General features: G+C 35.8%; 1 protein-coding gene and 1 non-coding gene across 2 annotated transcripts; one reads left to right on the top strand and one right to left on the bottom strand.

Annotated features, from left to right (window-relative positions):
* Positions 1-998: 998 nt before the first annotated feature.
* LOC125673875 (ADP-ribosylation factor-like protein 13B) lies at positions 999-15,685 on the bottom strand. The gene is made up of 9 exons (XM_048910799.2): positions 15,249-15,685; positions 13,610-13,680; positions 13,025-13,274; positions 11,588-11,693; positions 10,831-11,033; positions 9,511-9,637; positions 7,851-8,592; positions 4,171-4,398; positions 999-4,054 (listed from the first exon to the last, which is right to left on the bottom strand). The coding sequence occupies exons 1-9, from the start codon at positions 15,287-15,289 to the stop codon at positions 3,939-3,941; spliced, it is 1,884 nt and encodes a 627-aa protein (XP_048766756.2). The 5' UTR covers positions 15,290-15,685; the 3' UTR covers positions 999-3,938.
* An 89-nt stretch (positions 15,686-15,774) lies between these two features.
* Positions 15,775-15,857, top strand: Trnal-uaa (transfer RNA leucine (anticodon UAA)). Its single transcript has one exon. It is a non-coding gene; the product is annotated as a tRNA-Leu (tRNA).
* Positions 15,858-17,548: the final 1,691 nt, after the last annotated feature.

Below are 17,548 nucleotides of genomic sequence, written 5' to 3'. Positions count from 1 at the left end.
AACAATCCATTATAACAAGTACTAGTTTAAGGCAGGACATGCCCTTGTTATGTAAGTATTTAGTTACTGCAGTTTTTATACATTCTCATTTACACATGCACACACTTACAATTATGCTACTAACACCCCAGTGTAGCGATCTACGGGAGTGGATCATAGGATTTTATTTTAATCGGATTGCTATCACCCCGTATATTCCACTAAGGATAATGCTTGTCAAAGTCTAGAGCTGTAAACCTGGTTGTTTTAATTTTTTTGCTATATAATGTTGATGAATTTTTAGCAATTTTGTAAATCAAATGGAATCACAAAATCATATACATCTTTTAAGTAAATTGAATTTCTTATAATCATGAATGCTTTTAGCATATTTAACAACAAATTGAGAGCATTTTGACTATGTCCACTTTAGCAAATACGTGTATAAATCTATGCCAAAACATTCTGATTTATGGAACACATGCACTACTCGAGTATTATAACATCACCAAAAATCAAATTAAACTGCCACTGAAAATCAAGTTAAATTGTTATACTTTCATGTAAATTAGATGAATTTGATTGGGTTAGAAACATTTGTTAAAAAGTACTGTTACCCCCTGCATGCATAAACCACCCTCCAAGTAACAGTACATAGCAACAGTTGACAATGCATGACAACGGGTAACAGTATAAAAATTGTTAACTGTGCAGAATGTTTGCATGTATGGTTCAACATTCATTATAACAAGAAATATATTCCATGCTATATAGGATAACAGGTGAAATAGTCACCTGATCAACATTGGTTTTTCTTGGGGTGACAATTTCATGTTACCCTACAAAATAGGTAAAAAAATTTTTTTTTTTTACCAATGATCAGGTTGTAATGTTGCTGGTAATAAAGTTACCATGTAAATGATAATCAATTAAAGTTGAACAGTTACCGATAATTAAGTTACAATGTTAATGATATTCAAGTTACACTGTTGTCAATAAGTATTTACATTCACTGAATCTTTTCTTTTCATATTTTATTTTTTTTAAACTGACATTGCTTACATCATAAATAATGAATACAAGTTTGTTACAAACTAGTTCAATCCGGTCTTTTAATTACCACTGTCCACGTAATCATTAATACCAAATATGGAGCGTCGTCAAGGGTTGTATTGGCTGTTACGTTTAAAGTAACAAAATAGTCAACGATGCGATATTTCAGTACCCAAATCTATTGATTGTCAATGGCATTCATACTCATTTCTTTCAGCACAAGAGTTGTTCATAAATTTCAATCATTTTTCCAAACAGTTGTTAAAAGAGAAAACCATACACAACTCGGATTGAAATACATGTAAATAGAGTAAAATTTAATATATTTTCATGCTACCATGACAACGACTCGCTATACAAAATGCGTAACCACCATCACTACAACATGTCATATAAATTACATCCATTAAAGCTGTATTAGGTATACATGTACGGAAATTAAAAATGGGTTAAAATACACCATGTATTAATGTACTACGTGTTCCTTTATCACAGATCGATATTGTTTTGGACGGTTTTAATATCTAGTATAAAAAATAATCAACTTGTCTACTACTGTAGTACCATGGGACTAGTCCACAGTGTAAAGCTCAACTGCTGACGAGATACAACACAGAAAGAATATATATATATATATCATTCAGAAATACGTATAGAAAAATCTACACAAGTAATAGTATAATAAAAAATATCACAAAGCCGATAGAGTATACTTGACTAGTTGCTTCAATTCTTGAAGAAAATAGTTGTCCATGAGTATACACTATCGGCTTTGTGATATTCTTTTTTATATATTATACACCCAGAAAGCACTTAGTTACCACATGTAATTAGCTTCTTTGTCCTGGGGAAGGGACGGGTTGTCCCAATAATTTGACAATTTGTATTATTTGTGTCGTTGGGTCCTTTTTAATGCTTTAATGAAAATAAAAAGATAAAAAAAACGCAGTATTAAGTCTTCCCCGGAAGACGTGTCGCCTGCTAGTTCATTCTAGTATATGTAATATATCACGTATAATGTTGAAAAAGTAAATTATTGAAATGGTTTTTGTCACTAAACAGGAAGTTGATAAGCGACAGATTCGAAAATGTCTTACACAATACAGTTGGCCACACTGATGCTCTGTGCCAAATATCAGGAAGTTGCCCCATGTGGTTCTTGAGAAAACTGTGACAGAAATTTTTTTGCTGTAAAAAAATCTAAGTCCCGGCAAACAGGAAGTTGATAAGCTACAGATTCGAAAATGTCTTACATAATACAGTTGGCCACACTGATGCTCTGTGCCAAATATCAGGAAGTTGCCCCATGTGGTTCTTGAGAAAACTGTGACAGAAATTTTTTTGCTGTAAAAAAATCTAAGTCCCGGCAAACAGGAAGTTGATAAGCGACAGATTCGAAAATGTCTTACATAATACAGTTGGCCACAGTGATGCTCTGTGCCAAATATCAGGAAGTTGCCCCATGTGGTTCTTGAGAAAACTGTGACAGAATTTTTTTTGTTGTAAAAAATTCTAAGTCCCGGCAAACAGGAAGTTGATAAGCGACAGATTCGAAAATGTCTTACACAATACAGTTGGCCACAGTGATGCTCTGTGCCAAATATCAGGGAGTTGCCCCATGTGGTTCTTGAGAAAACTGTGACAGAAATTTTTTTGCTGTAAAAAATTCTAAGTCCCGGCAAACAGGAAGTTGATAAGCAACAGATTCGAAAATGTCTTACACAATACAGTTGGCCACAGTGATGCTCTGTGCCAAATATCAGGGAGTTGCCCCATGTGGTTCTTGAGAAAAACTGTGACAGAAATTTTTTGTGACGACGACGCCGCCAGACGACGACGCAGGACGATGGATAGTGATCCCTATATGTCGCCACTGCGTAACGCAGGCGACACAATAAAGCCCATTGAGTAGACTCCACTAATTTCTCGACTTCTTCAGGAGTATGATTCATCATTACAAAATGACTCCTGAACAAGCAAAGAAATTAGTCGAGTATACTCAATGGAGTTTGTAATATTTTTATAATACTACTTGTGATTTTTTATACTTATTTTGGGATATTATATATATTCATAAGTGGACAAGCTTGGATAATGCAAGAAATAAAATTCTTAAGTATACAACTCTTTCAAACATAAGGTTGGCACACAGAAACATAAAAATTGACACAAACTCTTAAATAAAAATGTTTAGGAAATATCTCCATTTAAAAAAAAACATTTATATGAAAACATGCATTATGTACATTTCACATTAAGATCTCCATGCATTATGCCTGTAATGTGTAGAAACATCTCTTGCATCATCAATAAAAATTTTTCTAACAATGTACATTGTACGTACAAATGTATGTAATGAAAGTACAATATACAAGTTTTACAATCATTAGTACATGTCTATTAACTTCCAAATCTGCACATCAAAAGATTACATACAGAATTTTGCATAATTATATTTGCTATATAATTCACAACGAAAAATCTTGGCACAAGTTGACAAAACTACTTTAAGACGTACATGTAGTAAAGGCTTTGTGAGAGTTTTGTCAGAGACGAATGGGATATCAAAATGAAGAAGTTGTACATGTCAATATTAAAAACATTCATTGTCAGTGTGTTAAAAAATGATTAATGATCTCAAAATCAGTCAAGATCAAAAGATGAAGTACTTCTTATTCTTAATGATATGAAAGAAATACATTTTGGTCATTAAAAATAAACTTTCTGAGGGAAATTCTGGGTACCACAGAAGAATAAGTTTTCATTACTTAGATATTAATAACACTAATTCTAATTTGTACAAGAATAAAAGGCACACACTCCATCACTATATAATCTATGAATCAAACCAACTCGGTCAGTGTATGTCTAAAAAACATGGTCTAAAATCAGGGTTTTTCTAAAGCTTAATAAACAATATCTTCATCATCCTCCACATTTGACCTGATCCTTCTTGAGAAAGTACTTGAATTGTCGATTTCAGGAAGTTCCTCAGCCAATCCCCAGTTACGAGTTGAAGATACTACAAAACAAATTCCATCATACATGGTAAGAGCGGCACTGTATACAAACATCTGTGTGACATGGATGTATTGGTGAGATTCTGATGAACAAACCTGCATGTTCTTTAAGACTTACTAGATAAATCAATGTCTCGAGGTGTGTTCCTTTTTTTGTCCCAGTTGGTATGAGAGGTAGTGATTTTTGCTCCTCTTGGAGAGAAATGTTTTCCCATGGGGTTCATTGTCCATGAAAAATCTCTGTCGGTAGTCTCCCCGGAGAGGGAGTCATCATCTGAGGGGTACGTCTTATTGTTTCTCAGGTAACTCTTCTTCTTGCGATTCGTTCTGATTTCTGCGTCATCTTCTGTTCAATTTGAAATGTTACATCTATTAGAAACATGGGTGCATTTTCACCGATTCAGAAATACATGTACCTGACTTTGAACTTAACTCCTTTTCATTAGTTTGTAAGTCCATATTGGTACATGTATGTAAGCTTTTTAATTCATGTGATGATGTAGAATAACTCAAAATTCTACAATTAAACAATCCATATGTAAGATTTCAAAAATATCCTAAATCATAGTTACTGAGTCTTATTCTATATACACTGATGTCACGGTACGGGATTTACCCCGAGTCTTATTCTATATATACACACTGATGTCATAGTACGGGATTTACTCCGAGTCTTATTCTATATATATACTGATGTCATAGTACGGGATTTACCCCGAGTCTTATTCTATATATACTGAGGTCATAGTACGGGATTTACCCCGAGTCTTATTCTATACATACTGAGGTCATAGTACGGGATTTACCCCGAGTCTTATTCTATACATACTGAGGTCATAGTACGAGATTTACCCCGAGTCTTATTCTATATATACTGAGGTCACAGTACGGGATTTACCCCGAGTCTTATTCTATACACACTGAGGTCATAGTACGGGATTTACCCCGAGTCTTATTCTATATATACTGAGGTCATAGTACAGGATTTACCCCGAGTCTTATTCTATACACTGATGTCATAGTACAGGATTTACCCCGAGTCTTATTCTATACATACTGAGGTCATAGTACGAGATTTATCCCGAGTCTTATTCTATATATACTGAGGTCATAGTACAGGATTTACCCCGAGTCTTATTCTATATATACTGAGGTCATAGTACAGGATTTACCCCGAGTCTTATTCTATACACTGATGTCATAGTACGGGATTTACCCCGAGTCTTATTCTATACACTGATGTCATAGTACAGGATTTACCCCGAGTCTTATTCTATACATACTGATGTCATAGTACGGGATTTACCCCGAGTCTTATTCTATACACTGATGTCATAGTACGGGATTTACCCCGAGTCTTATTCTATACATACTGAGGTCATAGTACGGGATTTACCCCGAGTCTTATTCTATATATACTGAGGTCACAGTACGGGATTTACCCCGAGTCTTATTCTATACACACTGAGGTCATAGTACGGGATTTACCCCGAGTCTTCTTCTATACATACTGAGGTCATAGTACGGGATTTACCCCGAGTCTTATTCTATATATACACACTGAGGTCATAGTACAGGATTTACCCCGAGTCTTATTCTATACATACTGAGGTCATAGTACGAGATTTACCCCGAGTCTTATTCTATACATACTGAGGTCATAGTACAGGATTTACCCCGAGTCTTATTCCATACATACTGAGGTCATAGTACGGGATTTACCCCGAGTCTTATTCCATACATACTGATGTCATAGTACGGGATTTACCCCGAGTCTTATTCTATACATACTGATGTCATAGTACGGGATTTACCCCGAGTCTTATTCTATATATACTGATGTCATAGTACGGGATTTACCCCGAGTCTTATTCTATACATACTGAGGTCATAGTACGGGATTTACCCCGAGTCTTATTCTATATATACTGAGGTCATAGTACAGGATTTACCCCCGAGTCTTATTCTATACATACTGATGTCATAGTACGGGATTTACCCCGAGTCTTATTCTATATATACACACTGAGGTCATAGTACAGGATTTACCCCGAGTCTTATTCTATACATACTGAGGTCATAGTACGAGATTTACCCCGAGTCTTATTCTATACATACTGAGGTCATAGTACAGGATTTACCCCGAGTCTTATTCTATACATACTGAGGTCATAGTACGGGATTTACCCCGAGTCTTATTCTATACACACTGAGGTCATAGTACGGGATTTACCCCGAGTCTTATTCTATACACACTGAGGTCATAGTACGGGATTTACCCCGAGTCTTCTTCTATATATACTGATGTCATAGTACGGGATTTACCCCGAGTCTTATTCTATATATACTGAGGTCATAGTATGGGATTTACCCCGAGTCTTATTCTATATATACTGAGGTCACAGTACGGGATTTACCCCGAGTCTTATTCTATACACACTGAGGTCATAGTACGGGATTTACCCCGAGTCTTCTTCTATACATACTGAGGTCATAGTACGGGATTTACCCCGAGTCTTATTCTATATATACACACTGAGGTCATAGTACAGGATTTACCCCGAGTCTTATTCTATACATACTGAGGTCATAGTACGAGATTTACCCCGAGTCTTATTCTATACATACTGAGGTCATAGTACAGGATTTACCCCGAGTCTTATTCCATACATACTGAGGTCATAGTACGGGATTTACCCCGAGTCTTATTCCATACATACTGATGTCATAGTACGGGATTTACCCCGAGTCTTATTCTATACATACTGATGTCATAGTACGGGATTTACCCCGAGTCTTATTCTATATATACTGATGTCATAGTACGGGATTTACCCCGAGTCTTATTCTATACATACTGAGGTCATAGTACGGGATTTACCCCAAGTCTTATTCTATATATACTGAGGTCATAGTACAGGATTTACCCCCGAGTCTTATTCTATACATACTGATGTCATAGTACGGGATTTACCCCGAGTCTTATTCTATATATACACACTGAGGTCATAGTACAGGATTTACCCCGAGTCTTATTCTATACATACTGAGGTCATAGTACGAGATTTACCCCGAGTCTTATTCTATACATACTGAGGTCATAGTACAGGATTTACCCCGAGTCTTATTCTATACATACTGAGGTCATAGTACGGGATTTACCCCGAGTCTTATTCTATACACACTGAGGTCATAGTACGGGATTTACCCCGAGTCTTATTCTATACACACTGAGGTCATAGTACGGGATTTACCCCGAGTCTTCTTCTATATATACTGATGTCATAGTACGGGATTTACCCCGAGTCTTATTCTATATATACTGAGGTCATAGTATGGGATTTACCCCGAGTCTTATTCTATATATACTGAGGTCATAGTACAGGATTTACCCCCGAGTTATTCTATACACACTGAGGTCACAGTACGTAATTTACCCCGAATCTTATTCTATATATACACACTGAGGTCACAGTACGGGATTTACCACGAGTCTTATTCTATACACACTGAGGTCATAGTACGGGATTTACCCCGAGTCTTATTCTATATATACTGAGGTCATAGTACAGGATTTACCCCGAGTCTTATTCTATATATACACACTGAGGTCACAGTACGGGATTTACCCCGAATCTTATTCTATATATACACACTGAGGTCATAGTACGGGATTTACCCCCAGTCTTATTCTATACACACTGATGTTATAGTACGGGATTTACCCCGAGTCTTATTATATACACACTGATGTCATAGTACGGGATTTACCCCGAGTCTTATTCTATACACACTGACCTTCCACAGCATTTGCCCTTTTCAGCTTTTCCCTCCGTGGTGTGACATCATCATCAGTGCCATCTTCCTCCTTGGCCAGTGTCTGAGGAGTGCTCAAGTCATGTCCGTATCCATTCACCAGGTCTTCAGCTTTGGACTTTTTCTTGCTTCCCTTCTTTTTTTTCCGCGTTGTCAATTCCACATCCTCCTCCACAGAATCCCGACTGAACCCATCATTGGGGAAACCATTCTGGGCCCGACGGAGAGAAGACATGGCGTTCAGTTCGATTTTGGATAACGAATTCACAGATTCTTTGTATGATGTGTTAATATCTCCCTCTCTCTGATCATCCATATAGTCACTTGTGTAAGTCCTTGAATAATTTTGCACACCTTCTTCCACATGATTTTCCTCAACATTTTCCTTTAAAGCCTTAAGTTTAGGTTTCTTCTTTTTCTTCCTGAGTTTTTTCACTGGGGATTCCTCATTGAATTTTGTTCCTAGAGGTCTCTGTAAGGGGGGTAACCTAGGAGTGTCCCTCTTCTGTATTGGAGGTAAAAACCCATCATCATCATCATCATCATTACTTCTGTTGTTGTTTATGGAATTTGCGTACAATGGAGAATTGCTGTAGAGACCACCAAAACGATTGCGAGAACGATCTGATCGAGGAATTTCTGTGTCAGATTCATCCTCATTATTTTCACCATATTGCTTTTCTTTGTCTCTTTTTCTTCTTTTTTCTTCCTTTACTTTTCTCTCCTAAATTGGCATAGAAAATATACATGTATATACAATATGTGTATACACAAAGTTATAGCTAAAACTTTCCTAGTCATTCATTTTACAGATCATGCCTTTTCAGATTCAGTTCACGTAAGTCTGTAATAATCATTTTCCTTTCATTTTATCAGCATTATTTTTCTTTCTGTAGAAGATTTATATCTGAAGTTAATTCTTGTTTCCGGGCTATCTATTGGGTTTACTCATAGTTCACACATTGTGCAGAAAAGAAAACACACAGATCTTCAGGAGATAGACAGAGAAACACTTAGAACAGATAATTATGTGTGTAGAAAAACAATCAATTTAATGTATATTGTATTAAAGATATAAGTCACCACAAATCTAGACGGGCATATGGAAAATGATATCAGAATTATCAGCAAAGATATTGTACACTCTGTAAGAATATTTGAAATTGGGTAAAAATATTCATAATACTGTGAGATTATATTGCACATAAATTGTACAAAGCAGTTAGAAAAACAGTGTAAATTTCACACAACTCCACTCGTACATAAAAAAAAATTACCATGCCACAAATTTGCAATTAAGCTTTGACTGAAAATATATAATTATATATCATACTTTACTTTATGCAGCACATGTTGCAGAGCAAAAACAATCTTTATAACTTCAAAATACATACTTTTCAAAATTCAATGCCCATGTCATTCTTGAATAGCAACATAATAGGTAGGATAAAATACTGCATATTAATTACATGATTGTACAAAAATGAAAAAATAAAAAAAGGTTCTTTTTAAATATCTAAAAAGTATCACTTAAAGAGTCGCAATTATTTTGAAAGACAAGGACTGATGTAAGAATTTGTGAGATAGAGTTGTGAGAAATTTTGAATCTGAAGGCCGACAATGTGACTTCATCTTTGATTACCTTTTTCTCTAATTCTCGTACATCTACACGGCGGAATGGTCCACCCTTCATCTCTTCTATATCCTCATCTTCATCCTCAACCGATTTAATGCCAAGACGCTCATTTTCCTCCTGTTCTTTTTTCTCCCTGAATGAAGAATCAATGTAAAAGTTCCTTACATGCACATTTAGTACTACATTCAATTCATTATTTGATATTCATTCGTATTGATTATCACAAATCATTTTTCTTTTAATCTACAGCTATACCTATAATCTGCATTATATCTATATCTTCAATTAGCCCAAGATATGGAACAATTTCAAAGGAATAAGAAATTAATAATAAATATATCATACGCAGTTGTGACATACATACTTCCTTTTTAAAAATTGTGACAATGAATTAGTCATCTTCATCACATTAATCACGTCTTAACCCTTTTCTGACCTCTTTTCTCGTGATTCTGTAATGCCATCACAAACCTCTCCCCTACAATTTCCTAGACCCTCTCCTCTCGTAATTTCTTGAGACTTTCACTCACCTCTCTTCCCGTAATTTCCAGACCCTCATTCACTTCTCTTCCCGTAATTTACTGACCCTCATTCACCTCTCTTCCCGTAATTTACTGACCCTCATTTACCTCTCTTCCCATAATTTACTGACCCTCATTCACCTCTCTTCCCGTAATTTACTGACCCTCATTCACCTCTCTTCCCGTAATTTCCAGACCCTCATTCACTTCTCTTCCCGTAATTTACTGACCCTCATTCACCTCTCTTCCCGTAATTTACTGACCCTCATTTACCTCTCTTCCCATAATTTACTGACCCTCATTCACCTCTCTTCCCATAATTTACTGACCCTCATTCACCTCTCTTCCCGTAATTTACTGACCCTCATTCACCTCTCTTCCCGTAATTTCCTGACCCTCTCTCACCTCTCTTCCCGTAATTTCCTGACCCTCACTCCCTTCTCTTCCCATGGTTTCCCGACCCCTACTCACTTCTCTTTCCGTGGTTTCCCGACCCTCCCTGACCTCTCTTCCCATGATTTCCTGACCCTCGCTCACCTCTCTTCCCATGATTTCCTGACCCTCACTCACCTCTCTTCCCGTATTTTCCCGACCCTCACTCACCTCTCTTCCCGTAATTTCCCGACCCTCACTCACCTCTCTTCCCGTATTTTCCCAACCCTCACTCACCTCTCTTCCTGTAATTTCCTGACCCTCGCTCACCTCTCTTCCCCTATTTTCCCGACCCTCACTCACCTTTCTTCCCGTAATTTCCTGACCTCCTCACTCACCTCTCTTCCCGTAATTTCCTGACCTCCTCACTCACCTCTCTTCCCGTAATTTCCTGACCCTCTCCCTCCTTGCTTCCAGCTCCGCCTCCCTTCGTTTACTGTCCACCTCCTTGTCCTTTTCTACACGGGTGTGGTATTTTTCCCAGTTATGGTCAATGATGCCACACAACCACTTAACTCCGCTCTTTATGTTGGGGTCCATCCTCTTGCCAGTTCCCTTAATAGCTGAACATGTTTCCTAAATTGAAAGGAAAACTTAAATTTCATTTGTCATTCATAACCTTTGTCATGTAGTTAATGAAATACAATTGTGTTTATCTTATTGATTCTAACACATGTAGAAGCAAGAGAATCGCTAAAACATTAATAAATGAGGGTAGATAATCATTATATATTTGAATTATGATAATTAATATCCATTTTAATCATAATCAATTATCTGTAGTTACATTTATATATATATATATATATATATCATTTACATGTACTTTTTTAAAAAAAAGTTCTCCAATCTATGTGTAAATTTCTGATCATGATGACAATTAGCTGCAGAACTGTAGCTCTCATCTTCGCAAGCCAAGTGTCTGATTCGCTTACTCGACAGTAAGCGAATCGGACACTTGGCTTGCGAAGATGTGTAGCTCTCTGAAAAAATATTGTGATGGAACAGTGACAATATTTTTTCAGAGAGCTACAGTTCTGCAGCTAGACGACATTAAGTTTTAGCAACATTTCGACTAAACTACAAATGCAGAAATGTAATTTCTCCTAATGGAGTTTCTAATTTCTTACAATTCTACACGGACACTTGTTTGTGTTGACAATGTTCTCCAGATTAAGCTGTTCCAAGATGTCTACTTCATCCAAAGCATTGTCTTGATCCTGCTTATTTGCCAGTCTGTTTAAAAATATCTAGACTGCATGAGCAAACACATATACAATACACAGAGCATAAGTTTACAGATATGTGTAGCATAATTATCTATCCAGATACAAAGAGCATATTGTGACAAGTTTTGTTGCTAAAAGCCAATACAGGAAATTTTATTTTGATGAAAAATATTTTCATTAATTTCATACACCCGCAAAATTGTCAAAAATTTATATACAGCAAAAATATCCAGATTTACGGTAGTATATGTCATAGGTACATTCTGTGATCTCATCAGACATGAGTAAAATCACTGCAATATTTGAAAAATCCTTTTCATGTCTGAATTCCTCAGCTAATGATAATACATGTCTCAATATTTATTTCTAAAATATGAAATTCTTAAATACGTACATTCTAAACATATTCAAATTCCAATACTATAAAAGACATGTACATTCAATCCACTCACATTGACTCTACCAGCTGTAGATTTCTTAGTAACTTACAAACCATTTGTTTATATATCTTTGATATCTTTACGAATTGAAATGATAGCCATTGCATGTGAACGACGTACATAGGAATCTTGATATTATATATAGTTTGAGAATTTTAATATCTGGAAATGTTCAGACAAAACTGGAAGTAAAATGTAAATATAAAATAAAAAATTATACTTACATATGGTTAAAAGAAATAAATTTCAATTTTGATAATTCATGAGGGTATGAACAGCCATGCTTCACACCGGCCTACTTTTCCTGAAGTGCCACACACGCTTCATAAAGCATGCTGGTGAACAGTGTCGCAGTTCATACTCTCGTGTATACTATAAAAATTAAATTGTTTATTTCTTAAATCACTAAGTTAATAGTGTTCATGTCAATTCACAAGATCTGATGAGGCATGTGAAATAAACAGTCACACCCCTTATATTTAATTACCACTAGATTACAACTTCTTCCAAGTGTATCACTCATGTTTTACGAATTTGATGCTGAGAGAAAATTTTACTAAATGAAGTATTCATACAAAATCTACAGGGCATGGTTATGGAGTAGTCATAAGAAATTTACATACTATTAAATAAAGTATATTTATAAGAAATCTACCGGGCATAGTTATAGAGTTGTCATATGAAATCTACGGGACATACTTATGGAGTAGTCATATGAAATCTACAGAGCATAGTTATGGAGTAGTCATATGAAATCTACAGAGCATAGTTATGGAGTAGTCATATGAAATCTACAGGGCATAGTTATGGAGTAGTCATATGAAATCTACAGAGCATAGTTATGGAGTAGTCATATGAAATCTACAGGGCATAGTTATGGAGTAGTGTATTGACTTACAGTAGTAATGGTTTTCCTTTGATTTTTTCATCTTCGACTAAGATTTTCAGATTGTGTTTAATTTCGTCCATTCTACCCGATGCAGTGGAATCGACCACATACACGATTCCGTAGACTTCTGGAAAGTAAGTCTGCCATATATCTCGAATTTTTTTGCCACCACCCAAGTCATAAAACTTGATATCATAATTATGAACGCCAACGTCTTCATGGTTGAATCCGACTGTAGGTGTGGTTTCAGTGTGGGGGTCTGTTTATACAAAAAACACAGAAAAATTAGAAATCAAATGTAAGATGTCTTTTGAAAGACTTGGTTTCATTTTTCTACAGAGTTTAGATACAAAACATTCCAAGTAGAATTAAACACACTTAGAGTGAAGTGCTGGCGATGAACCTAAACATAATTCCTTTAAATATATCCAATGAGTCTACAACATATATCTTATAAAGCAAGTTGTATGTAACATATTCTAGAGTGCATTACATGGAATCATTCTATAGTGCACTGCATATATAATATAATATATCCTAAAGTGTATACTGAGTGTAATTAATCCTATATCGTCTGTGCTGAAAGACATTTACCTCCAGCCAGTACTTTTACTGTGGTTGTTTTCCCTGCATTGTCCAGACCAAATATCCCCAACGTTAAACTCCTGCACAAAAATCACAGCATCGTGAAGAATAGTTAAAAATTTTAAATATGAAACATACATTAATAATTGATACCGAATAGGCTATGAAAAACTTTTCTCACGGGCTTCTTATAATCTAATTCTGATCACTCACTTGGTGACTAAAAAATTCCGATTGTATTTTTAGTATTTTAGTTTCGAGTCTTATTTAGTCAAAGTCAATCAGATATGCCATAAACAAATCTGACGATTTGAAACTTTAGAACTAGGCTATGAATATTTATCCTTAATGGTACCAGTATTAATTAGGGCAGAGAGAGCATGGCCCCGTGCTCCATGAGGCAAATTCTTATTCCAGGGTTCAAAATTAACTCATGTCCGTAAGTCCGAGACTAGTAAAAAACGTGTCGGACTAGTGAACTCTCTATAGCACTAGTCCGTACGGACTAGTGAAAATCCGGAAATCAATCTTGAATATGGTAAAGATTTTTAGCAAGATTTGTCCGAGTCTCTTAGATGTTTGAACTTATGGTCGATTAATTACCTGCATGGTTAAGTGTTTGCGTGACTATGACATCCTGATCTTCCAAACACATGGAGTGCATTCGAGACCACTGTTCTTCGAACGTGCACAAATTGTCAAATTCCTGCCGATTCCGAACGCCGAGTACACATCACGAGAACGTGTTCTAGGTGCAGGAATTGCAAGTAGTGTGGTCTGAGAACATGCACGTTTGTGTACACATGTTTTCATCATTCGCGACTCTAACACAGTAGTTCATAACACTATACCTCATGACTTGGTCAATCGAGTGAATTTTATTGACTTTATTGATAACATTTCGAACTCCTGTGGCTCTAAGATCTGAGCACCAAAACAACAGGAACGTCGATCTCGAACGCACTTATGGATGTTTATAAAAGGATTAACTCGGAGGTTAATATTGTATGCTTCTGAAGATCTTGAATGCGAAATAAAATACGGTGGTCTCTTTTATTTGTAGGTGTCAGAAATTAAATTGATTGCAAATGTGATGTGTTTGGTTTCATTAAATACTGTTGAATAAAATGAAGATCATTTAATATGATGTACTGGATTGCAAATGTGATGTGTTTGGTTTCATTAAATACTGTTGAATAAAATGAAGATCATTTAATATGATGTACTGGACGGACTAGTGAAATGCTTTGCGGACTAGTGAACATCAATAGTGGCTAGTCCGTACGGACTAGTGCTTGAAAATGTTAATTTCGAACCCTGTATTCTTTGGGTTTAATATATACCTGTGATTGTCTGCGGAGTTAAAATTCTTAAATATGAACTATATTTCAAATTAAAAAGTATCTCAAGACTATATTGATAATATACACTCGAAACATTCTCTGTACATGTGGAAAATCCGAAGTGAAACGAGCCCAAATACACACAGAGACATCTTGAAAAGCACTGAACATACTGAAATTAACACATTTCTTGGCTTTTAGAAAAAGCGCTGAGCACCCTAATCACTAAAAAATAACCAAAACAAAAAACAAAAACAAATTTAAAAAAAAACCAAAAAATAGACACACACACAAAAAAACCTCACCTCTTTGGCTCACGTTTGCGTTTACACAAACAGTTTCCCATTTGATACACAATATACAACTGATAGGTCTGCTGACAGTAATGACAGATTCAACGAGTATGCACTCGCTGGGGGTCGATAACTTGTTGTTGGAAACCACAATAAATAATAGGAATACGTCAATTATCAAACACAAATCCGGTTACTTTACATTTAAAAACCCATAATAAATACTCTGTTCTTAACAAATGTATCGACTTTTCAAGGTTCCATATACATAATCGAAATTTGCGCCCAAACACAATACAACGTGAAATCTTTTTCCATGCATGGCGGCCATTATGACAACAAGTTGGTCGTTATGACGTCACAGAATATTTCGACAGACAGATATGAACACAAATGCTCTAGCGATTGTTTGATTGTGGAAATGATGTACGTTGATTTGTTTCTTTGTAAACATGAAATACTCCCGAATAATCCAGATTTGTTATACGTTTTATTTTCTTTATTAATTTGTTAGTTTTACACGAAGCAATTTACATGAAGTACGGTGGCCGAGTGGTTAAGGCGTTGGACTTAAGTTCCAATGGACGAATGTCCGCGTGGGTTCGAACCCCACCCGTACTAGATTTTTTTTTTCTTCCCTCGCACAGACTTATGTTTTTGTGTGTGCTGATTGCACGAGCTTATCATAGTCACTTATTGAAGGATAGGAAGGGAAGTTAATGTTTTAATAGAATGAGAGTAATTACGAAAGACTTAAAATGAGAAGGAATTATATCTACCTGACTTAGTTTGGTTGTAAAAAGTACATTGTATAGGCCTTAATAGACTTCCTCTTAACTAATGTAAATCTGCTATGATGATCAGAAGTCGAAATATATTGTCCCTCCCCATCTCTGTATAACTTGTCCTCATTGTTTGGGACTTCGTTAAGAAATCATGTAGCCTATGCCTAGATAAATAAATTTACATCCCATAATGGTAAATTGTATTCATTTTCCTTATCATAAATTTAAATTTGATTCTCATAAGAAAAAATACCGATAGCATGCAACCATTTATACATTCATTTTAACAAATTAGTGGCGGATATTTTTTGGGGTGGGGGCGCAACCGGCACGCGCCCCCTAAATTTTCAAAATTAAGGTAAATCGTGGTCTCTTGTTTAGGAAAATGTAAACGGTAAAAGAAGCAATAATTTCTTTAACTCTAGGAGAAATAAATGACAAAATCTTTTGATCTATTTGTACTATTTGTATAATCTACTTTTATTGGGAGAACTTACATTTTCCCCCAAAAAATCCTGCGTCATTTTATTAATTTCACCTTATTAAAAATGACAGAAAATAGTAAAAATTATTACTTAGGAGACATATTTCTGGCCCTATAAATCTGTAAAATCCAGGAGCTTTCGGGGGCTTCGCCCCCTGGGCCCCCACCACGGGCTTAGCCCAGGACTCATTGGGGGCCTCAAAGCGCCCCCCCCCCCCCAAGCCTCATAAACTTGCGTCCCCTACCCGCAATTCCTGGACCCGTCCCTGCAAATGTAGGCCTTAAGTGAAATTGATCTAAATGAGGGATCTCAGAGTTAGGATCGGGTCACAATAGGGGTGCAATTTTGATCTGTAAGAAAAATGTAATAAAAGAATCGTTATCAAAATCGGTAGATATTTAACCTTCTGAAAAATGACAATTTTAAGTTTCTGAAATATTATTTTTTAAGTTGGATGAAATAAAACACATAATAATGAACCTGAAAAGATACAACTCCGATCAAGAAACAGCATGGTTTTGGAATATTATGATGCAAAAAGACACCACTCATCATAATATGTCCTTCCTGTTACAAATTTTAAAATGCCAATAAAAAATCAAAATCATAATGGAAACCTTTGCGAACTGCATTGACATATGGTGGAAAGGTATGCCATAAAGATAAATTAAAAAACACTTCTCACAACAACCAGTGACATCAATTTATGCCCATATATGAACATAACAAAATGTGACAATTTCTAAGCAGCAAGATAATCTGTACATTATTAAAATGATTAACTTATTAAATTGTTGTAAAAACGGTTTTGAAAAACTCTTTATAGTAAGATATTAACAGCTTGGAAATATTTCAAAAGACTTTACCTACCTACCTATCCTCTTCATGTCCGGTGGCACATAAGACTGATACCAGACCCCTGTCAGACAGCTGATAAAAGACTTTGGTGCACAAAATAATTTATATTTAGATAAAAGAAAATTTAGTGATTGTGTTACATGTAACAGGAAAGACAGCCAATGTAACAGGACAGACAAATCAG

Source organism: Ostrea edulis, chromosome 3, assembly GCF_947568905.1.
Source record: "Ostrea edulis chromosome 3, xbOstEdul1.1, whole genome shotgun sequence".
NCBI classification, from domain to species: Eukaryota; Metazoa; Mollusca; class Bivalvia; order Ostreida; family Ostreidae; genus Ostrea; species Ostrea edulis.
This window is presented reverse-complemented; position numbering and strand designations above follow the sequence as displayed.

Bases quoted from the DNA above. Each gene is read 5' to 3' on its own strand.
- LOC125673875 (XM_048910799.2), bottom strand. From the start codon at position 15,289: ATGGGAAACTGTTTGTGTAAACGCAAACGTGAGCCAAAGAG. The intron at 13,681-15,248 runs GTGAGGTTTTTT...ATTTTTGTGCAG, and splicing joins CGCAAACGTGAGCCAAAGAG to GAGTTTAACGTTGGGGATAT. The intron at 9,638-10,830 runs GTGAGTGAGGAG...TTCTTCATTCAG, and splicing joins AGGAAATTACGGGAAGAGAG to GGAGAAAAAAGAACAGGAGG.